Genomic DNA, 23,293 nt, shown 5'->3' on the forward strand with positions numbered 1-23,293 from the left:
TTAGCCTAAACAAAACATGGAATATTAAAATCGCATCGACGATATAACGCATAATCTACTATTATGATTACAATTATCATTATTATTGTTATTGACTAATTTGGCAATGCATTAGGGGAACATTTCATTTAGGGGAGAGAGGAGAGAAACTAGGTGAAGGGGTTTGGATTAACTAATGTTAATCGCGGCATTGACACAAGGTTCGAATTGATTTATATATGTATGTTTTGTATATTCTCTTTCGATATTATTACATTTAAGTGGAGTAAAAATAGATAAATGTAATTGTGTAAATAAATTGACTATTGACTAGGGATAAATTTGTAGTTTCTTCTCTTTGCTAATTCTCTAATATGTATATTTGGAATAAAATGTAAGTGTAATATGTTGTTATGTATGTGTGTGTATACAGAAAGTTCTCTCTGTATGAATGTGTTTATATGTATGTGTGTATGCAGTAAATTAATAAATTAAAATAAAATAAACAATTGTTATGGAAAATCATTGAAATGAATTGCACTGGGCGTCTACTTAGCAGTTAAAACATTAAATATGCCGTTGGCTTGCGCATACGCTAAGGGTTGCATGGTTGCATGGTTGCATGGTTGCTTGGTTGGTTGGTTGGAGTGCTGCTTGCCTGTGTGGAGGAGAGCGAGAGATTCCTTAGCTGAGGGCCGATGTAATTCGCCGCGCAGCAATTGAATTTGAATGGTGCGCAACCCAGCTTAGCACGGCTAAGCCACGGCGAAAACTTATCTACAGCTGGTTCTAAACTAGACTACAAACAAGTTTCTTCGATTGGCAAGACTTTCGTTAAAAGCTAACAATTATCTTTTGTTGTCTTTTCATTTTTGTTATTGCAAACGTACTAGATGCAAAAATATTCTTAGAGAGCTGTGAAAAGAGTATCTTATAATATGTAAAGCTCCACACAATTATTGCTCACAATGGGCGTGGCATTGGCTGCACCGCCTGGGCCGCTAGTTTTCAGCGTAGGCGTTGCATTTGCCGTGTGGTTTGTGTCTAGGCTGAGCACAGATTGTGACTGCGACGGCGACGCCGGCGTCGAAGGCTGCGCAGACGCAACTGCGACGGTTGCTGGCGTCGCTGTCGACGGCGAAGACGTTGCATTCTGTATTGCTGCTGTGACCGTTAGCTTATTGCTACTGTTGTTGTTGTTGTTATTGTTGTTGTTGGTGGTGGCTTGCTTCGCTGGCACAAAAGGCACTGCGTTTTTGCTAGGCGTGAGTATCAAGCCTGCGTTAGGCGGCGACAGCGGCGACGGCGGAAAAAAGTCCAAAGGATACTACAATAAATAGATATAAATATGGAAATGATTTTCCTATATAGGTGCATTTGCTTACCAAGGCCTGATGTTGATGCGAGGGCGAATGGGCGCCCGGCTGGCTGTAGTAGGTGGTGGGCGAAACGGGCGGACTGGGGTACGGCCAGTAGACAAGCGGCGGCGGATAGAATGCGGACGCATGATGATGGTGATGATGGTGGGCGTGCGCATGAGCATGCGTGTGGGCGTGGGCGTGATGAGCACGAGGCGTGGCCAGCAGCGGAGTGTGGGGCGGCGGTGGGGGCGGAGCTCCGTAGGCCGGAAAATGTGCACCGAAATGAGCGCCCAGCACTGTGGCACCTAGAGAGGTCGGAGACAGAGAGAGAGGGAGAGAGAGCAAGAGAGAGAAACAGAGATTTAGATGAGAGTGCGGGTGGCATTTGCAAATGCAGCTCAGAAATGCAAATCAATCGGAATAAAAAACACATTTGGGCGTCAGTGTTGTGAGTATGGTTTGTAGGGGTTTCAAATTGGAACGGGAAGAGAGGAGAAAATCGGTTAGTTGAGACTTAAGAAAGCTAACGGTTATTGCTGTTTCTTGAAGCGACACAAAAACGATGAGGCAACTTTTCTAAGCTGCAACGGACAATGTTAAGGTTAGTTTTTTTGTTTTGTAGTTGTAGTTGTTATTGTTGTTGTTGGTGTTAGGATTAGTTATGGTTAGTTAAGTTAGGTAGAATCGTAATCAAAAACACTCACCGTTTAGACATTTGCAAAATATGGTAGAGGAGACATGTAGTATAAATATAATATTTGGTAAGATTTTATTCAAGATGTAGTATATTTATATTTATATGACACGTATTCAGTATATAAAGTATACCATATATATTTAAAGTTTATGCATGTATATATTTACCACTTTACCCAGAGACCATGAATACATTTTTGCGCACATTGTAAATTCTTAAAACACTTCCCATCTGTTTTAATCCAAGCACCAATCAGCCTTCAAGAGGATAACATATCATTTCTTTTACGGTACAGAGAATATGTTTTGTATGCAAACCAAAAAAAGTATACAAAATACCAAAAAAAATAATAATAAAACACACACATTGAACTGCGGGGACCCCTGACAATATACGACGGTGAATGAGAATGTTATCGTTATCATTATGGTAGATACATTAGAGCTCAAATACATCAGTTGTCTCAACGCGTTACAAAAAATGCTGTCGACCAACCGTATCTTTTGTTCTTTCCTTTTTTTTTTTGTTACGTACAAATATGCAAGGATGTATGTGTCTTAAGAGAGAAAGAGAGAGAGAGGGAAAGATAGAGCGCTGCAGTTTGGTGGGTATTATTATATCTGAGACGCCATCTTAATAAATCGACGTTACATAGTTGCAAACACATACAAATTTTTAGGGAATAAAGAAGAGAGATAATCCAAAAAGTATATCCAATGTAGGAACAACTCGTAACGTCGTAAAAAAAATCGCAACGGCTGACGAGAACCGATAAAAGATGCGCCTGAAAACATTTATAAAGCTAGGCCCAAGCCCAAGACCAAAGTTACAAATAAGTACATTCCCAGACACAGAATCATGTGAATTATTAAAGTAATAGACTCGAAAAGAGAAAGAAAAAGAGAAAAAGAGAGAGGATAGAAGTGGACTTTAGACGATTACAATTATAGCAAAGATTATTTGTCCGTTTTCGAAGTTAAGCAAAAATAGAAAAAGATATTTTGAAAAATTTATAAAGAGTGGGAGAGAGGGAGCGAGAAAGATGGAAGAATGCGAGATATATGTATGTATATAGCATTGTGTAAATATTTTTATTGAAGTATAAAAAATTAATAAAAAGTTTCGTTTGAATATCAAAAGACGTTTTGAATTGTGCGTTAAAAACTAATTAAGTTATTATTAATTATTAATTATGTTTTGTTTTTCGTTTTTTTTTTTGAAGTGGTGTCTTATGAGTTCTGCATGGAAGCCAAAACAAATATTGTCAATGTGTATTGCATTTATGCCAAAAATAAGACCCCTGGGAAACCACTCGATTCTTGATTAAGCACTAAAAGTTAACTAACAACTATATTAGACGCTAAGCTAAGAAAATCTTTCCCATGCTTTTCTGGTGTTTTCGAAATGTATCTTAGTTTTTCGAAATCTATTTTGAATTGCCGCAAGCAGTGCAGAACTGACTGTTAGACGCAGAAAAGGAGTTTAAGGTGCGGTGAAAAGTAGAATTTAAATTTGTGCAGATAATAATATTCTTGAAATATTATTAAGGTCGCTTTTAAGATATTGTCGAGCAAATAGATTAATATAGTTTACTTATCAATAGTCCGCGAGTAGTTAAGAATGAATACAAGGACAGAGACGAACGGTTTGCATATATAGTTGTAAATCTATGGCAATTACCCAAAAATATCCAAAACCACATCACGAACGTACATAGATAATAAGCAAATTGATTGTGTTCCATATTTGTATAACTATAATCTATTGTATATTAATAATAATGATAAATTATAGGACAAAGAATGTGAGAGAGTGGGAGAGAAATAAAGAGAGAGACTTTTTGGATTAAAGACTAAAAATTAGTGATGACAAAGAATACACAATAAATAAATTCCGTGTTGATAGACGATTATCATCAAATATAGAAAAGTGTCTAATTTCCAATTTTGCGACTAACACCAATTACGCACACTTATAGATAGCAGATACATGTATGCGATTGATACACGATTTACGATATTCCCATCTTACGATATGCAAATATCATGAACATCGTTATCAATTTCGAATGGAGTGTGTTAAAGCTAAACAGCTAGCAACAGACGAGTATTACGATCCAACAATTAACCCAATAAAAAAGTGAGCAATGCGGTAGATATATGATTAAAAGTATAGATAAAGATAACATATAGATAAATGTGTGTGTGTTGTTAGACCGTAACACTCGTCGAGCTGCTGCCAATAGCAACAGGTAGACATAGGAAAAGACTTCTAGTGCTTACGAGATATATGTATAGTATGTAAATTATTAACACTGATGCCAACCAATTTTACAACGTTGTACGGACTTAGAACTAGGTTTTGTTTTTGTCATTTTCTTCCATTATTATTATTAATATTATTACGATTTTTATTAATATTATGATTATTATTATTCTAAGTCTAAGTTGTCGCATTATATAATAATTTTGAAAAGATTTCGTCTTGTCGAATCTGTTGCACATTTCAGATATATATAATTGATTTTTTCTTTTTCTTTTTTTTGTTTTTGCTTGAGCCAACACCTGACGCCGTTCAAGCAGCGAGTGAGCAGAGAAATGTATATATGAGTGTGTGTGCGCGTGCTTGCCATGGCTTAAATATTAGTTTATAGATTGCACTTTAAGGGGCGTGGCACACGCACACAGGTCACTTGAATGCTCGCTGCTTGAAGGACGTTAGCCTCTGTTGTTGTTGTTGTTTTCTTTTTTATTGAATATTAAATGTTGTTGTTGCGCTGACACACACACGCCCACGCGCTCACCTTCTACACCCACATACACTCACAGGAACACACACACTAATACAGAAGCACATACACATACACATAGCTTAGTTAAGTAGATAAAAAGAATTGCCCTGAAGATTTATAGGATGTATATAAAATTTGTAAGATATTAGTTAGCTTGCCCCGATTGTAGGTGGGTGTCTGTGTGTGTGTGTGTGTGTATATATGAGTGTTGTGTCTGCGTGTGTAAGTGTGTATCTATGCAACATATGTATGTAAGTGTTTGCATGTGTGCAGAGTATAAGTAATGCTAGACCATAGACAAAATGCTTAAAGTAATTTTCGTTTACTTTCGTTTTAAAAAAAACTTAAACAACTACACAAAATTTCACTATAAAAAGTGTACGATAAAAACAAATTTTAAGCTCTAAAGAGTGTCTGGTATGTATGTATGTATGTATGAGTGTGGATGGATTTTCCAAGATGAGCGAGCAAAAGGTATGTATAAGTAAGGAATATATATAGGGTATATATTTATGTAAGTATGTATATTGCCACTCATCGCGCATTGCAAATGTCGTTGCTTTGAGGCTCATTTCCAATGCTGTCAATCAAACAATCAATCAATCTTTGCATTTGGAAATGAGTTTGGAATGTGCAGGAAGCGTTGGAGTTTTATCGATCGATCAAACAGTCATTATCGATCTGAATTATAGTATAGGTGCTGGAGCTTCAATCATGTTCAATCAGTCTTGCTAAACTGAATTCTCAAATATGCTGCAATAAGTGCCAGCAAAGAATCAATAATTAGGTTTTGGAGTTTCAATCATATTGCTAAACTGAATTATCAAATATTCTAAGGAAATCAATCACTCAATCATGTCTTATTTGGCATGTTAAATGAATCAATCAGGATTGATGCACTAAATGGAGTTTCTTGCAGTTTCAATCATGTTCAATCAGTCTTGCTAAACTGAATTCTCAAGTATTCTGAAGGAACACATCCCTCAATCATGTCTAAGGTGGCGTGTGAAATGAATCAGTCACGATTGATGCTCTAAATGCCTGGATTATAATATGAATAGACGCTGTTGGGGGCCCGGGTCAAGGCCCGTTTGGCGGCACTGGCCGCAGCAGCGGCGCCTGCCGCATCCTGCTGGAAGGCATTCTCATAGGAACGCTTCATATTGTGCGATTGAAGCGCGAGGCCAGCATTGGAGCTGCCACCTGCCGCCGTTGCTGCTGCACCACTTGGTGAGGGGGCAGCAGAGGCAGCACCGGCGAATTGATAGCCACCAGTGGCTGCGGGCATGTAGCCCAATTGAAAGGGTTGCAGATAGGGACGCTGCATGAGGACAAACTGCGGTTGAGCGCCCATTGCAGCAGCTGCGGCAGCGGCAGCGCCTGGATGTTGCATGTACAACGGATGGGGCTGCAACATGGCTGCATTCGCATACATCTGCTGCTGTTGCTGCTGCTCCGCGGCCGCTGCAGCCGCCTGCTGACGAGCCATCAGACTCTGCTGGGCAATGAACTGCGCTTGCTGCTGAGCCAACAGCGCAGGATTCGTGGCAGCCGCAGCGGCGGCGGCAGCAGCTGCTGCAGCAGCCTGGCTGCTGGGCGTGGACGGCATGGAGAGATTGAAGGGATAGGCCGCAGGTGCAGACGGAGCGAGACTGCTGCTGGACAGGGAACCCAGCGAGGAGTGCGTGGACATGGTGGCAGCGGGCGGAGCAACCATGAAGCCGGCCAAGCCAGCACTTGGAGTGCCGGCGGTGGGCGGAGCGTGCGAGTTGCCGCCAAGCATCGAGGCAGCTGACGTTTGCAATGCGTGATGAGCTGCTGCAGCGACGGCTGCAGCGGCCGCGGCGTGTGTGTGTGCGTGCGCATGCGAGTGTGGGTGTGTGTGTGAGTGTGCGTGTGAGTGTGTGTGTGTGTGGGAGTGAGAGCTAAGTCCCTGTGCGCCGGCGGATGGCGGCGGCGGTTGAGCTAACATACCCGGAGATAGCAGCGATGGCTGCTTGCCCGCCGCAGCAGCTGCGGCAGCGGCGGCGGCAGCAGCAGCCAGATGAGCGTGGCCAGGATGTGGCGGGGGCGCCACTGGAGAGGCGAGGCCGCCATTGAGCACATGATTCATGTCATCGCCCGAGCACTGGAAGACCTCAATGTAGCGCAACTTCTTGCCAAAGACCATGTACTGATTGTGCTTGCGCTGAGCGCACAATCTGGCCGAATCCTCCGAGTCCATTTGGATGAAGGCCTCCCCGCTGGGCTGGCCCTGGCAAAAGCAAAGCTAGTGTTAGCATATCGAGTGATGGGATGGGAATGGAAAAGACCTCACCTGAGCATTGATGACCATGTGCACGCCCTGGTAGATGATGTGCTTGGCAAAGTCGTCCAGGAAGTGGAGAATGTGCTCGACCATCGCCTCGTAGGGCAGACCTCGCAGCCGAATGCAGTTCTTGGTCGTCCCGGAGGTGATGAGATGCTGTGGGGCATGGGTAAGTGATGGGCACAGGTTAGCGTGGCTGGCACTAGCTGACAGCGGGTTGAGGACGTGGCCACCGGCGGCGGGACCCACCTGCGGCAGCAACGGCAACTGCATGGTGGGCAACTGTGCTATCAACGGCGGCTGACTGTGATTGTTCGATTCGTAGGTCTTCGGGTCCATCGATCTGTTCAGCACCTGCTGCACCTCAGCTGTCGTCGATCGGAAGAGTTCAATGTAGCGTTGCCCAATCGATTCCCGATGCCTTCCTAGGGCCTTAGGTGAATCAGCTTCGTTGGCGAACAGCACGAAGGCATCTCCGGTGGCTCGGCCATCCGGCTTCTTGACAAACAGCACTCCCTCGTTGCCGTCCAGGACATGACAAGGCGACTCACCGGTGGTAAAGAAATCCAGCTAAAGAGGGATTCAAGTCTTAAAGTCTTTTAAAAGGACTTTCAAAGTGTCGACTTACCACTTGCTTGGCTGTGCAATCATAGGGCAGTCCTCGCATGCGAATGATCACTTGAGCGCCCTTGGAAAGAAAGGCCTGCGCCTCATTCGATGCACCTCCCGCGATGGCAAGGAAGTCCTCACCCGATGCGCGGTACACCTCGATGTAGCGGGCGCCAATGTGATGTTTGTGCCGCTTCAAAGCCATGTCGCGATGCTCCTGCGATACAAAGCGTATCAATGCCTCACCGTTGCGCCGTCCCAGCGGCGACAGACACAATGCAACGCCGCCTCTGCAAACAGAACGCGACACAAGAGAGAGAGAGGGGGAGAGAGAGAAAGAGAGTGGGGGAAGAGACAGGGAGAGAGAGAGAGAGCAGAAAGAGATTAAGTAGAGTATCTACGATAAAGGAAAAGCCGTACAGAATATTCAATATTCCACATTCCACACAGCCAAGAGCAGCGTAATCTGTCGGTGACCCAGCTGAACTCCGTCTCCGATAAGCGGAGGAGGGTTCCCGTCTTATCAATGGGTTACTTCCACATTCACTCGCATTCACACTCATAATATTCACATGCACTTACTTGGCTACGTTGAGTCCCCGAAAGAACTTGGCAATGTCCTGATCACTGCTCTGCCAGGGCAATCCACGGGCTCGCACAATACAATTGCCGTCAACCTCGTCGTCAATTGAGCTGTAAGCAGAGGGAAAAAGTACAGGGTATAAGTAAAGTGTAATTCTAGCGAAGTATTCACAGTGTTGAATTGCACACAAATTGCGAGAAGTAAAATGCAACACGAGTAGGAGAACAAGTTGGGTTTATTTAAGTAGTAGATAAGCCTACATCTAGAAGGTTTTGATTAATTATTTTTTGTATATTAGGTACACCAATTTTCTTTATTAATATATTATCATTATTATTATTATCATATTAGGAAAATTAATTTTCCCTTTCTTATTCCTATAAGTTCAGTAATATGATCATTTATAACAGCGATTTTCATATATTTAACTCATGAAAAAAATCCCTTATACGCTTCTCAATAGTTAATCCCTAATTAGAATTTCAGTTGTTAATCATGCTCAGCTCTAGATTAGTTATGCAACAGGCTAGACATCACACTTTTCAAGTCTTTGTTTAACCGTTTGTTGGTCTGTTGAGTTAAGTTCTGTTCGTTCGTTTGCTTCGCAACGCGTCGCGTCGCGTCACGTTTCGATTTTCAAGACCATAAACAATTTTTGCTGACTTTCCAAATAAACGCACACACACATTGTGACACACTCATATCGCCTCAGGTTTTTTAGTGCTCTGCTTGTTTTACCTTTTGTTTAAGGGCCACCAATTAATTTGTATACTGGAATAGGTTTTCTCTGTTTTGGGTTGGTAGAATCGAGTATGACACACTTATTTGTATACGATTGAGTTTCGGCGATAGCGATAACAATAGTCACAATTCATCCAATTTCCAATTCCCTTTTCGATCTCCAAAGATGTGCGATCCGACTGTGAGTTCTTATCGTCTCCCAATCCAATCGTCGACTGTCGTTGGCGACAACGACAACGAACAACAAACGACGACAATCGACGATCGACGAGCAAACAACGCTTCCAGTCTCTGAATATCTGAGCATATTATTTATGAGGTTTTTTGAGTGGATTTTGTATTGAGGCACGCTCGAAATAGTGCAGACCTTGACAAAATTGGAGCACTGCAGTCAGAGTAAGCCGCTGAATTTCAAACTGAGCGCATTTAGAGAGTATTCAGAAAGGCAGAGAAAGAAAGAGCGAATGAGAGCTCTTAACTTTTGCTGAAACCCAGACGAAGCCAGGTACTTAAGAATTGTCACGAAACTTATTCGTCTTCAACGAAATCTAATTGGTATATTTTCAGGCTTAGACACTTTACAACGCGCAAAGAGAATTTTAGTAAATGTCCGGTTTGGTTGTCATTTAAGTAATTAAACTTACCAAATGCCAGGTTCCAGTACCAGATTGACGAGTTCATTTGCATCAAATTTATGACCTATAAATGCAATACAAAATTCCTTACTAACAACGAAGTCCCATCGAAATTTCTATAGATTAAACTCACCCGCTTGAAGCAATGTTTGAATCACAGTGACCATATCGCGAGATTCGCGTATATAAAAGTCATTATCTTCCACAGAAGTAGCATTGAGCTCTGCATAAAAGAGATTATTAGACACACAAAATAAATAAAAAGAAATCACAAAAAGCGTTTACCTTTTAGCATTTCACCAATGGACTGTGGTAAGGGGAGTGTAGGGGATTGCAGCATTTTCTTAATGTCCTTTAAGGGAACGAGAGCCCGAGACAGATCACCGGACTTGTAACGCTGAAACTCCTTGCGAAGATCGCTGAATTGATTGTAGTAGGCAGGCAGCTCGACATCCTTGGCACAGGCCTCCCGATGAAGGCACTGACGAAGCGGCAGCTGCCCATCGGTGATCAGCTTGATCTCCGTATCTACGAGTGCGAGAGAGCGTAGATAAGCATCAAACTGAAATCAAAGATGTGAAAAATATTCAGTTTAGAAAATGTGCTTCTCAGTCTTCATTAATAATATTAGAAAGAAGAAAAGAGAGATTCTTAAAATAGAATCGTTTAATAATATTCCATTCCAATTATTGATAGTTTTTGCTTTCGCAAGAGTTAACCTCAGCCTCATAAAAATATTGAAGTGGAATTTAACTAAAGAGGTTGAAGTTCAAAAGCCAACTAATTGATTTGAGTGAACAAAAGACTTGCCCGGAGATTTGGATTAGTCTTCATGCAAATTGGCAACACACATTTCTAGGTTACAACAAAAGCGTTAATGCAATTGGCAATTTGTTTAAACCCGTTTAGCATTTTTTTCGCTTGCTGTAGCTATTCACAATTATTCTCAATTAAATAAAAAGCAATAACCGCAACGACAACAACAACAACAAATATAATACTGTTTGCTTTTAGCCATGTCATCGTGAGTATATATATAAATATATATAGCGTAGCATTTGCGGCTGATGCTCAGACCCTTTTAGCGAGAGCCAAAGGTTTGTGTGTTTCAAAAGAGTTTGGCAGGGAATATTGCGAGATATAGCCACCGATCTAATAGCCATATATTGTCGTACTCGTGTTGACCAAGCCAATTAGTATGCCAGCCAAGCAGAGCGAAGTGTATTGCGTCACAAAACTGTTTACGGATCTGACATCGACTAATCTCGAACGAATTACCAAAGATGCACTTTTCAGACAATGATAATACGATAATATGACATATAATTGGCATAGCGCATCCAAGTCCAACTCAATTAATGAGTCCAGAGTGCAAAATTGATCTTAATGATCTTTTGTTAAGCATCTCTGGACATTATCATCTCAGGGTTAGCTCCGTAGTTCATTAAGTTAACAGCACAGTCGGAGGTCGCGCCATTTTATGTATGTTCACTAATAATCGTTATTAGTGAACATACATATTTTAATTTTTGATTTAAAAATATCAAATAAAAAGTGTAACACTCTACTGCACCCAAGCTTACAGTGCCTCGTTCTCGTTACGATCTTGTTTATCGCTGACTTATCTACTTGAGATCGATGTACATTAATATTTACCGGTAATGCTTACAAATCCATAACTACACACGGGCTGAGAGACCGCGAGAGAGGATGAGAGAGTATGAGAGAGCATAAGAGAGCATAAGAGAGCGACTGGGAACGCCGGAGGCTTGTCGAATTTCTCAAGTGACGCCCTTATCAGTCTCCTGATAAGATTGCAGCCGGCAACCGACAGCGACAGCGACGGCAATAGTTCTCCAATCATTTATACCCATCGCATAACATGCAATCCTCACTGACTCGACAAGAAACAACGTCATCGTGAGCCATTGGAATCGTATGTGACGTTTATCTACAATTCTAATAGATCTAATAATTGGATTGTGATAGATAGCTTAACTTATGCCTATTTTGGGGTTTTTAGTAATGTATAAAAGTTGACAAGCAAAACGCGATTAAAAAATACTCAATGAATTAAATCGACAACATAATTTTTGGTATATCAAACAAATGATTGACTAAGAAAATGTTATTAAGCAATAGAAGGTGATTTAACTTTTTGGTTCAATTGGGAATAAGTTTTCCCTATAATATAACAAGCTTTCGATTTGTGTTTAACATTTCTTTGAGTCTTCCACTTTTGTAAATTGTTTGTTATCTTGTAGTCTACTAAAGCTTTAAAATCCGTAGCATGTTTTCAATTCTTATCTCTATAGTTTTTATACCATTTATTTCCTATTTTATACCGCTACTCATAGAGTAAAAATGTATTATACCTTTATGCTCCAGGACTATATAATGTTTGTATATATTCCTGATCAGTGTCAAAAGTCAAGACGACAAGCCGACTTGGGTTTACAATCTGGTATATATTATACTCCATGGTATATTTTACATGTTGATATATCAAATATAGCATTCGGTATTTAATTATTTCTTAAATACATTTATATGGTATATTTTAACTATAATGACGCTTTCGCTTGGATTTATTCTTTTTTAAATTTAGTATCTCGCAGAGATTTTAGCTTCCTCACTTGTTATTAGAGAGTTCTTACCTCCTCAATTGCCTCGGTTAAGGGCTTTCCAGCAGCCTGTGCCTCGGCAATGGGCAGAATGAGTTCGCTGCTGTTCTCCAATGTGGTCAGGCTGAGGCCATTGCTGGAACCAGAACTGTTCCCGCTGATTGCAGAATTTGTGATGCTGTTCGTTGAATTGTTGCTGTTATTATTGGTGGTGTTATTGCTAGAACTATTGTCGCCAGCATAGCCAATGGCCAAAGGAGGTGAGCATGCTGTGTTGTTAGTAACATTCGAGTTATCCGAGGAGCTGGATATGGTGCGATCCTTGATGAAGTAGCCATCGGGTCGCACGAGTATTTGTTTGGTGCCAATGATCTGGAAACAGGAAACAGAGTGGAATAGATTAGATTGTTGGTCCATTTTTGACTCGATTCATAAATCGAATAACTTTGAACCCCCTGGACTCGAGGTCATCCCATCTTTGCTACCAAAATACACTTTTCGCCTTATCACGCCATAAACGTAGCCATTTTTGGCTGCAATCTGAAAACATGAATCGGTTTTAATCACAGCACTTTGGCACCTGCTCTATTTAGTTCATAGTATTACAGTTGGTCTGGAATATTCACTAATCGTATTCAAGTGTGATTCACATTTCCCCCTCTCTAGTATTATAATCAAGAAGCAAGAAACAAGACTGTTTAACATACACCAAGTCTGGGCAACGCTTGCGTCAGCGGATATGTGACGGAATCGGAGTCGGAATCGGATTCAGAATGGGAATGGAAATCGGGTAAAGAAATTGAACCTGGGAGGAATCGAACACAAACTGCAGGTAGCTCAGAACTATGCAAATATAGAAAAGCAAAACTAAACACATATTGTAAACTGTTTTCGGAATTTCGTATTACTTATTTTTGACTTCTGATGCCATACGATTTGCATAGCTTTCGAATATATTGACAATGGATACACACCACTACGCTTACTCTATACTCGACCAGTATCTGGAAGCCATATGAAATATTTATGAGAGGCGAAATGTTAAATTCATCAAGAAAAGGAAACAAAACCACAATGGCTCCCCCCTCATGCGATGTGTAGTCAATCTGGGGTTAAGGTGTGAGCTAATTATGCACAACGACCCAAAATAGCAAACACAACATTACTTTCAACAGGAATAGTTAAGAGAACGAGGAAACGAGGAAGGAAGAAAGCGATAAAGAGAAAAACTTTACAAGCATTTTGAAGCATTCACAATTGTGGAAAATTTAGATCAAGCCACACTCGTATTAACCCATTGAAAACCAGTCTATTAGTCTAATAGACTAGACACTTATATGAGCCCCCGTTTCTAGATCAATGAAAACGTGCCATAGTCAAAGCCAGTTATCAGCTCTCAATTCTCAATTCAGTTCTCAATTCTCAGTTTGCGAGTGAAAACTAAATGCAATCTGATTGAATTTCAATTGCCGTTTGGTTTAGTCGCAGTTAGTTGGTTAAATTAAGCTGAAGATTGGGATTGAGTTTTCAGCTTAAGATGTAGTCGACATATAATCTTCCCGGCTCTCCTCCCCCTTCCCCTTTCCCCTTTCCATCTCTTCTAATGCATGTTAATTAACTTTAATTGTTGTCAGACGAGTCATAACTAACCTGTAATTAACATGCCAATAATTGAATGTAGATATGTGAATGTGAGTTGTCTGTCAAGCAATTTTGCAGTTACAAGAAATCTATGTTCATTTTATGAGAGAGCGAGAGTGAACTCTATGTTACAATGTTGCATGAGAGGAAGTCTCGTCGAAGAAGGAAACTCTTGACAGATTTTTGTATTTTTCGAAAGTCAAACAACTGTTAAATTGAGATCAACAGACTTTGAGAGACAATCAATAGGGGAAAATGTAGCTTATTATTTAAATATAAAAAGGTTCAATTAAAATATAATTAATGGTTGAATAAGAGCTGCAAGCTTAGCTAAAATATATTCTGGAAAACTACTTAGGTGCAATTGAATATTAATGAAGTAGGAAAGTCTTCAGTCAATTACATAAATAGAAACGTTAGAAAATAATCGAGAGTACACAACTGAAAATTATGCTACAATATTTTAGAACACACAATTATTTATAAAACTTAGTCGAACTTTAGCTTATCTTTTAATATTGTCATTGCTTGTTACATTATTTGTTAATTTCGTTCTTTACATGCTCAGAACTGAAAGGTAATATTGACTGAAATAAACTTTGAGAAAATGCTGGCTAAATGATTGTAACATAAACTTTTGAACATTTGTAAATAAAGAGAGCTAGCCCCCGCTGCCACAATAGTTAATTGTAAATAAATAAATAAGCCATTGGTCATTCCTCTAAATTGTCAAAGAACTTTGAGATAAGGAAGTCTTTGCTGATATATCATGAGTGTACAGAATACACACGATTAGACACAACAAAATTTGAATTCTAATCAAGAATTTTCGGCGTGCCAAAATAGTGAGCTGCGATGTGAATTGCGCTCCATTTGGCAGGTTAATTGCAGGCAATAATATCTAAAAATTATATTACAAATCAAAATAGTCATGTCAATGCCACAATAACGAAACCCAATTATAATTTTTTGATGCTTTTTGGGCATTGCTTTTGCGTCAGCAAACCACTAGCAGCATATTTCCAATCCAATAAATACTCGTTCTCTCTCATTCATTAGTTTCAACATGTTTAATCCGTACGAAGAGCATGAGCCAATCTTTTTTCTAGTATATTAATTGAGCAACTAAACCAGACTACTCGATTTTAATATGTTTTAAGCGAACTACGGACACGATAAGTGTGGGAGTCTTTTACTTAAATTGTCTACTTGCTGTATAAATTTGTGCTTTATAATTGGTTAATAAGGTATGCTAAAAATAGCAGTTGTTTTCCGTTTCTATAAATATAAAATTAAGTATTATAATGAAGAAGAAACACTCTTCGATAATTAAAGAGTTTCAAAGTTAACATTTCCTAAAAATTGCAACTTTTCAGTCAATGAACTATAAATTAAAATAGATGATAAAATTTGGGTAAAAAATGAGAGTAAACTTCATTTGATGAACATTGACAAACAAACTGTCTAGACAAATATAAAGTGAATAATTTTTAAAATGTGCACTAATAGAAAGCTGTTTCTAAGTGAGAAAAACTTTCGAGTTAAGCTTCTTTAGCAATAAATTCCAATTGGTGTTTAGAAATGAAATATATATATTATGTATGTTAACAAATTTGCATAGATTTGGCAAACTAAAACTAATATTCGTCTTATAAATAGATATTATAAATGATCACGAGTTCGCGTTGCCACTAAATGATCAATTTCGAAAGCTGACCCACTCGAACTGTCGACATGGTCGAAAGGTCCAAACATTTTAATTAAATCTAATGAACTCTGAACCAGACAGACGGGGACTCACCGCTCAGCATTAACATAATAACGGGTCATGTTGAGCCGAAGTCGAAGCGAGTCAAATAGACTGTTTTGGGAAAGTCAGTCTGACTTTGGCAGTAGCTAATGCTAGGCTAGTAAATTAATCATAAATTGGCCAAAAAGCGTGAAATGATAATGGCTGAGGGTGAACGCCAGACTCCCTACTGGGCTGTGCTGCATATAATCGCGACTATTCAATGCCAGTGTGACCCTGCCATTAAAAAACACTTAATGTCATTCACTTTGACAATAAAGATGCACTCACAAAAATATTGCGTGTTAGAAACGTAATGGAAACTGAAACAAAGATCGAGATGGAATTGAAGATAGAGCGGCGATGGAGAAGATTGTGCGATTAGCTTTAGTTAATGTCAACCTCAGTCTGAAGTAGACAGAGACAGAGGCAGAGCCAGTCAAACATCAAGTTAAATGCCTGTAAATACTACGTCTATACAGATATAATGCCAACGCTGTTTTCTTCATCCCAACCTAATGCTTATGGCGTAGAATACAGACACGCAGCTCTAAAAAAGTGCATGCGGATTGCCGGGGAAGGGAGGGGAAGATGGGGAGGGAGCTGAGCTAAGTAACGTCAGGCAGGCAAAGCTTTGTGTACTGTTGTCGAGTATTTCGCAAATAATATTACGTATACTATTGAAATTATTGACCAGACAATATCTAGATAGACGAACCCAAAGACAAAAAGCTGTTTTGCATGCAAATAAAACTTTAGCTCGAGGGAAATTCATGGAAAATCAAGGGAAATAATAATATAAAGATTTGCTAGTTGGCTGCAATAATTGAACAAATATTTGCGAGTTTTCATTATGGTCAAACAAAAGAACTCTTTTATTGATGTCATCTAATTGAAAGATGACTTTAACTTTTACAGGGAAATCTTAAAATGTTTTCGACAATAGATTGGGGATTTCTCAATTATCAATCGCGAAGTCAAACAAAAGATTTCAACTTTTACTTGAAAACTATTGCTTTTAGAAAAGCAAATACACGTGTTGAATCCAAAAGTCATATTGCATGTCTATATGCGTTATTTGTGGGCATTTCGTAATTCCATATACATAGATTTGACTACGTTTAAGTCATTTTCAAACAATTAGTGTCAATCGCTAGGCAAACTCAAAATATGCAAATACTTGCGGTATTGCCAGTACTTATTTATATAGTGGATGCATAAGGTTTATGCCCTTTCCATTCCCCCATCCGTTTTCTCCTCTGAAGCTGTCGGTCTCCCGCTCTCTCTCTCTCTCTCTCTCTTTTTTTGTCTTTTATTGCCTTGCCCAATTCTCGCATTTTCTATATATTTAATTGCAACCTAAGTAGGAAGCACTCAGTATCCTAATACGGTATTAGATTTGGAATATATCACAATGGAATACCCTGTAAATTTCAAAGGCAATTGGTAGTAACAAACTTTAGGATCAATGTAAATAAGCTACAGTCTGATAGATATATTATTATTTTTCGTTCGCTGAATTTTAATATCAACAAAAAGTTGTCCAAGGAATAATACCTGACAAGTTGATTACCCTAGCAACTTGACTGCAGTTCTTAAAAATAATTTATCCACAAAACTAACCACTTCGGAAATAATTTTTTATTTAAAAATACTTTAGAATATCCAAATTTAGCCAATCTATATTATACGTCTACACTTCTATTCTTTGTATAGATGTCTATATCAAATGTCAGATTGCTCTTGTTGAAACAAAATGATTTACTTGATATTCGTCAGCAAATCAAAGTCGAGATGCTTCTATTATTTTTCGTTGACGTTATCGCACAGTATCTATCAATTAAGCACAATAAAAAGCATCAAACAAAATGGCGTCGAGGCAAGGGCGGTGCTGACAAAGTTTATTTATAAGGTTGAGAAACTCACCTGTCCCGTGGTTACTTCCAGGAGAACATAGACCAGTAATATGATTTCCTTTTCATCAGAGCCAAGTCCGGGTCCATTTTGACCACAGGTGGCAATGTAGAGTGAGACAACGTGTTCAGGTACCTGCATTATGTCTTCTTATCTGTAACTACTGTTAGATTTGTGTCTCAGATTCGATTGATTTCGATGTTTTACTTTCTATTTGCTTTCAATAGCAGCAATTGTTTATTAATGTTGTACGAGTAGTTACGATACAGTTCATTTGGTTAGGAACACATTGCAGCAATGCATTCTATGATTGTTGAGCCATTGGAAATACCTGGAAAATGAGAAAGTACAAAACGATTGTTTAATGAGGTTAAAAAGTGAATGGATGAGTGCTGGTTGCACAATGTTTGAACTTTTTTATCACCAGAAAATCAACGCAACTAAATAGCTAATTAAAAATGCATTCAAGAAAATGTCAAACCAATGCGAATTGGCAACATCGCAACACTTCGAGCTTGAGTTGCCAATTGGATATTCGAAATTCGAAATTCGAATGACGTTGCCAATTGCGTTAGGATGCGAAGTTGCCAATTTTCAGTTTGAGCGACATTTAACTACGACTAAGTCATCAAGTCTCTAAAATGCCTTAAAGCATACCCAAAGAGGTCAAATTGAAATTATTAACCTGCACACGACGATTTGAAATTTAATTTGGCACCCCTTCTACACCTTCTTCTCTCTTCCCTTCTTAGCTACAGCTTATAATACAGACAAATGGACAAAGTCAAGCAAAAGGCGAATGTGGAAACGACAACGCGACAACAACGAAAATTAAAGTGCAATTTTATGAGCATTTTTAATGTGAAAAGTTTTACTTTTAATGAAAACAGCAAATACAGACGAAAAAAAAAACACATACTGCTACATATACGTGTATATACACGAACAGCATCAAACTCTGCCCGACTGACTGAATGACTGACAAAGGCAGGCAAAGGTCGACGGCGTACTTGGGTTAATCGGGGTGCACAGGCGCACACCACTCAGCACATCGCCGGAGACTTGTCGCAATCGCTCGCTTTATGATGCCTTTTTGTTGAAATTAAAATTTAAAATAATGCAAAAACAACAATAAGTCCAAGATTGTGTAATTAAGACAAAACCAAAAGCGATTTTTAACAGTTTTGCGACAGTTTCTCAAGTCTCGAATTTCTTACTTGTTTATTTTGGAGTCTTTGCCTTTGTTTTTATTTTATGCATTCGTCTTCGTGTTTTTTAGCTCTCTACTCTTGGATAATAACTCATATTGTTTAACTCCATTTTTTTTTGTGTGCTGCACATTTCCGTAGTGGAAATGGGCAATGTGTGTGTGTTTTTTTTGTAGTATCATCGTATTCAACCATGAGGTAATGCTACGACAAGTAATGAGTTTGCTCTTCAGACTTTCAGACTTTTGCAATTTACAATGTGGTTTATTTCCTCTTTCTGTCGCTAATCACATACGATAAATGTTATGTTTTTGTTTGTTAATCTAAGAACTCGCATCATCAGAGATAAAATTCAATGAATCTTAATGAAATACGCGTAAATAGTCTAGTTTTAAAATGTTATAGGTTTCATGCTAAGAGTTGGTAATCAAACAAATATTCGAATAATGCTCGACCTTCTAAAACTTATTTCGATGTTTATCGTAATGCTAAGTGTAATTGTGTTAACGATAAGTACCTAAAAATATGTACATAAATATGTGGATCAGTAACATTTCTTAGTTTGCTATAGTTAATAGTTGCAATCGATTGTAGAGATAATAGCACACTACTGACTGCAAGTGAGTTATTAAATGTTCATTAGAAAGTACTAGAAACTCTTTGAAAATTTATGATATCTTAAATAGTTCATAAATCATAGGATTTCAGTTGAACACAGTAATTACTGTATGGATGAAGCGTGTTGATTTTATTTGATTTTAATGTCAATATAATATATAGCAAGCATGATTTAAAGGTTTTCCGTATATATGTACGTTAGTTCATTAGTGTGAATGGTCTCTAAATATTTTTCATTAAGTGTACTTGAAATTGACCGTTAGCCGTTACACTTCACACATTGTCTTTTGCAATTGAACGAATTTCCCTTTTGTTTAACACATCAAAACTCAACGAAGCCTGAATAAGAGCTGACCAAGGCCTTAGTTAATTTTTTTGAGTACTAAAAAAAAGTTACAACAGTTTTCACTGAATTTCAAACGGAGAAAAACTTGATACGAAGTGACAAAAACACAATAAATCTTATTTTTCAGTTGAAATTTGAAATTTCTCATTAATGAATAACGGTACAAGATACGCTGCGGCCTCTTTGGGTTAATTAGAACGGGAAGAAAGCTTCAAAGCAGAAACTTCGAAATGAATGAAAAAAACTTCATTAAAGAAACAACAGAAACTGAACAACGGTGACGTTACGGTTTTTTCTCTAAAGACAATGAAACCCAAATTATAACCAATACTACTGTAAATTGGTAACAGCTGCAACGATATAACAAGTCGACAATTAGAAGACCTCAAATGCAATATATTAAGTGGCAAATTATTTATTTTATATAAGTTATAATAGACGAAATTAATTGTTTAAGGCATACAATTAATATTTCAATCATATACAAAGCTTTTTCTTTTAATCAGATTTCTATGAGACTTTCTACAAAATTTAGTGGCATTTTTGTTATTTCAAATAAGTTTTAATCGTGGAATATAATGGATTTACGAACATTATTGGAAATAGGAATATTAAGTTTTTTCATACTTTGGTTCCGGATAGTTTGTTAAGTTATTTAATTTTTATCTTTTATGTAATTATTTAAAACACAGATTGAAGCTGTATTAAACTCTAGTGATTTCCAAAAACAAATCATTTAGATTATTACTTCTATCCTAACTGTTGATCGTATCTACCTGTCGATCGCTTGTGTCGACTCGACTCAAGCTTTCTCAGTTATCTTCTCATCTCTTTAGCTCGTTTTGGGAGTCGTCAATGGAATGCTTGGAATTTTCAGCTTGGATTATTGAATATGAGATTCGCATTGGAGTTGAAATTAGTGTCGTGTGCCATTACATTTCGTTTTCGCCAACAGGAAACTTATGATTGCCACAAATTGCAGGTGAAATGCCAATTGCGAAACTTATCTCTATCTCTCTCTTTCTCACTTGCATATACTAAGCCAGCAAGTGCAGCTGTAATTATTGTTGTTGTTGTTGCTGTGATTCTGTTTGCAATCTGGCTGTCAAAAGTTAGCACAAAAAGCACAGTGCAGACTTACAAACCACAGTGGTAACAACAACAGAAACAAGCCTCTCACAACGCAGCAGCAGTCAAGTTTTAAAGCTTTGAAGCGTCGGTGTCGACGTCGACTGCGACTGCGAGGCTTCTGCTGCTGTTGCTGCTGCTGCTGCTACTCTGATGGTTCGCTCTTTTTCTTGTCTGTGTAACTGTAAATATGTTTTCACTTTGTTATGTTTGCGCATCTGCTTTTAACTTGGTCCGTCTTCAAACTGTTGTTGTTTTTGTTCATTCATTCGTTTATTCACACTGCACACATACACACACATGCACACATATCTGAAGATACACATATGCTATAGTACAAATATAATTGCGTCTGTGTACACGTTATGGTTGTATGTGTGCCATTTTAAAACAAATTGAATTACAACTTACACCAACAATGACGCCAACGCTTTAAGCTCTCTTTTTCTTTACCGTTATTAAGATGCCTCTGCATCAGGTTGTTGTTGCTTTAGCTCTCCTTCTTCCCTTGCACGTTTTCTACGTTTGTTGATCTCAACGCGATCTTAACACATTGCACTCGTTGTTCCTGTTGTTGTGGTTTTGACTGTGATTATTATTATTGTTTTTACTGTCGCTGCTTTTCACAATTTTTTATTGCACTTTCTTTTTTGATTGTTTAACAATTTAACTGCTCACACATACACAACGCTTACACATCTATACATGCGAGTGTAGAGTGCATGTGTGAGTGTACGTATATGTAAAGCTTTTATGTACTTGTGCTTCTTTTGCTAGTCACACTGACTAGCACTTAGTGAGTTACGTTACGTTAGCTTTGCTTTGCTTTGCTTGTCTTTTGCCTTTCCACGACGCGTCGACGCGATCTTAATACCAACACGTACAAGCGGACAGCGACGCCGACGTCGGCTTCGGCTTCGACTTCGACTGCGGCTTCAACGTTATAACGTTACCGTCAACGTCGCGACGGCGCACACATGCAAACAAAAAACAAGTCACTTTTTCGCCTTCTTTGCTGCTGTTGCTGCTTCTTCTACTACCAACAGCCACTTTGTATGTAGTTTGTATGAGTGTGTCTCTTTTTTTCCTACTGTTACTGTTGTTTGTTTTCTTTCTAGTTTTCGACTAAAATGTGTGCGTGACTACATGTGTGTGAGTACGTGTGTGTGTGTATTAAGTTTTATTACTGCTTTGTTAGCGACGTACGCGTGCGTCTGTCTCCAGGTTAAAACAGCAACTGATCGACGTCGTGGGCCACAGGTAGCCACGAAGGTAAATGAGCTGCGCTTGCTCGCCTATGTGTGTGTTGCTCACTGCTGCAGAGAGCTTGTGTGTGTGTATGTGAGAGAGTAAGAGCATAACAGTGTGAGCGCGCTCTCAACTAGCGGCTCAGGTGTATGGGCCACTTAGCTGTTGCTGTTGCTGATGCCAAACAAGATTCCAGCACGCAAACGCACAACAACAACAGCAGCACAAATAATACCAAGTCTTGGCTAAATTAGTGAGTTTGCCAATCGGCAGTTGGTTGGCAACGCGTTGCGCCCAATTGTGTATGCTGCACTGAGGCAAATGCCAAAGCACTACAACAGTAATGAAGTAATGAATGAATGAGCTGCAGCAACAACAACAACACCAAAACACCAAAAGCAGTGTCGTTGTCAAAGGGGGGTCGCAGACACACACACTCACATAGCAACCTTATTGCAGTTTTCCCACGCTGCGCATACAACGACAGCGTCGAAAGACAGTTACGCTCATTGAGCCATGACTGGCTTCGCTTCGCTCTCTGACTCTCGTATGCTCTCTCGCGCTCTCGCTCTCCCTCGAAGTTACATACCTGCGCAAGACACTCGCGCAGCCCCCCGCGCATCGACACATTGACTCACCTGTACACCAGCAATATACGTATATATATGTGTGTGTGTGTGTCCATTCTGTCTCTTTCTCTTCTTCTTGCTGAATTACCAACAGAACTGCCTACGTACTTACCTGTTTGCATTTTTCAATCGTTTTATTCCCAATTCCATGCGAGCCATTTTCCTTTATTTGCATGCATTAAACATTATTAACTCAGTGTCTGCCGATGATAGTTACAAGCTCAGCAATTATCGTATCTAGGGTTTATCAAAGACTATTTAACGCTAAAACAGAGAAGAAGCACTCTCTCCACCCGTTGACAGCAACAAGCGACGACAACTAACTGAAAGAAGCAAAGTGTAATCGCGTTATGGTCAAAACCCAAAAGAGAGAGCGAGGCCCAAAGTCACACAGAGAGCGCAGAGTGAGTGACGGAGAGTGTTGGAGTGTGTATGTGAGCGCCA

At 39.1% G+C, this 23,293-nt stretch overlaps 1 protein-coding gene across 6 annotated transcripts; it reads right to left on the bottom strand.

Moving 5' to 3' along the window:
- On the bottom strand, positions 1–23,154 carry LOC132788808 (RNA-binding protein fusilli). 6 transcript variants are annotated; one of them, XM_060796410.1, is made up of 12 exons: positions 21,426–22,204; positions 17,685–18,003; positions 12,362–12,700; positions 9,990–10,266; positions 9,838–9,927; positions 9,714–9,768; positions 8,328–8,438; positions 7,765–8,035; positions 7,146–7,706; positions 6,803–7,082; positions 1,365–1,645; positions 1–1,306 (listed from the first exon to the last, which is right to left on the bottom strand). In XM_060796410.1, exons 2-12 carry the CDS (start codon positions 17,811–17,813, stop codon positions 911–913), a joined length of 2,790 nt encoding a protein of 929 aa, XP_060652393.1. In that variant the 5' UTR covers positions 17,814–18,003; positions 21,426–22,204; the 3' UTR covers positions 1–910. The 6 variants fall into 6 exon arrangements, with proteins under 6 accessions (XP_060652393.1, XP_060652392.1, XP_060652389.1 ...); XM_060796409.1 differs by lacking the exons at positions 1–1,306; positions 1,365–1,645 and having other exon boundaries at positions 4,765–7,082; positions 7,146–7,292; positions 7,386–7,706; positions 21,426–22,207; XM_060796406.1 differs by lacking the exons at positions 1–1,306; positions 1,365–1,645; positions 21,426–22,204 and adding an exon at positions 22,962–23,154 and having other exon boundaries at positions 4,765–7,082.
- Between the last annotated feature and the right edge of the window lie 139 nt (positions 23,155–23,293).

Source organism: Drosophila nasuta, chromosome 3 (genome assembly GCF_023558535.2).
Source record: "Drosophila nasuta strain 15112-1781.00 chromosome 3, ASM2355853v1, whole genome shotgun sequence".
Classification (NCBI taxonomy): Eukaryota; Metazoa; Arthropoda; class Insecta; order Diptera; family Drosophilidae; genus Drosophila; species Drosophila nasuta.

What these genes read in the sequence shown, in the direction of transcription:
- LOC132788808 (XM_060796406.1), bottom strand. Translation starts at nt 17,813, where the DNA reads ATGCAGGTACCTGAACACGTTGTCTCACTCTACATTGCCACCTGTGGT. An exon ending in TAACCGAGGCAATTGAGGAG is followed by an intron (nt 10,267 to 12,361) that starts GTAAGAACTCTC and finishes CTTTGATTTCAG; the next exon opens with TTTGATGCTTATCTACGCTC. An exon ending in TCAAACATTGCTTCAAGCGG is followed by an intron (nt 9,769 to 9,837) that starts GTGAGTTTAATC and finishes TTGCATTTATAG; the next exon opens with GTCATAAATTTGATGCAAAT.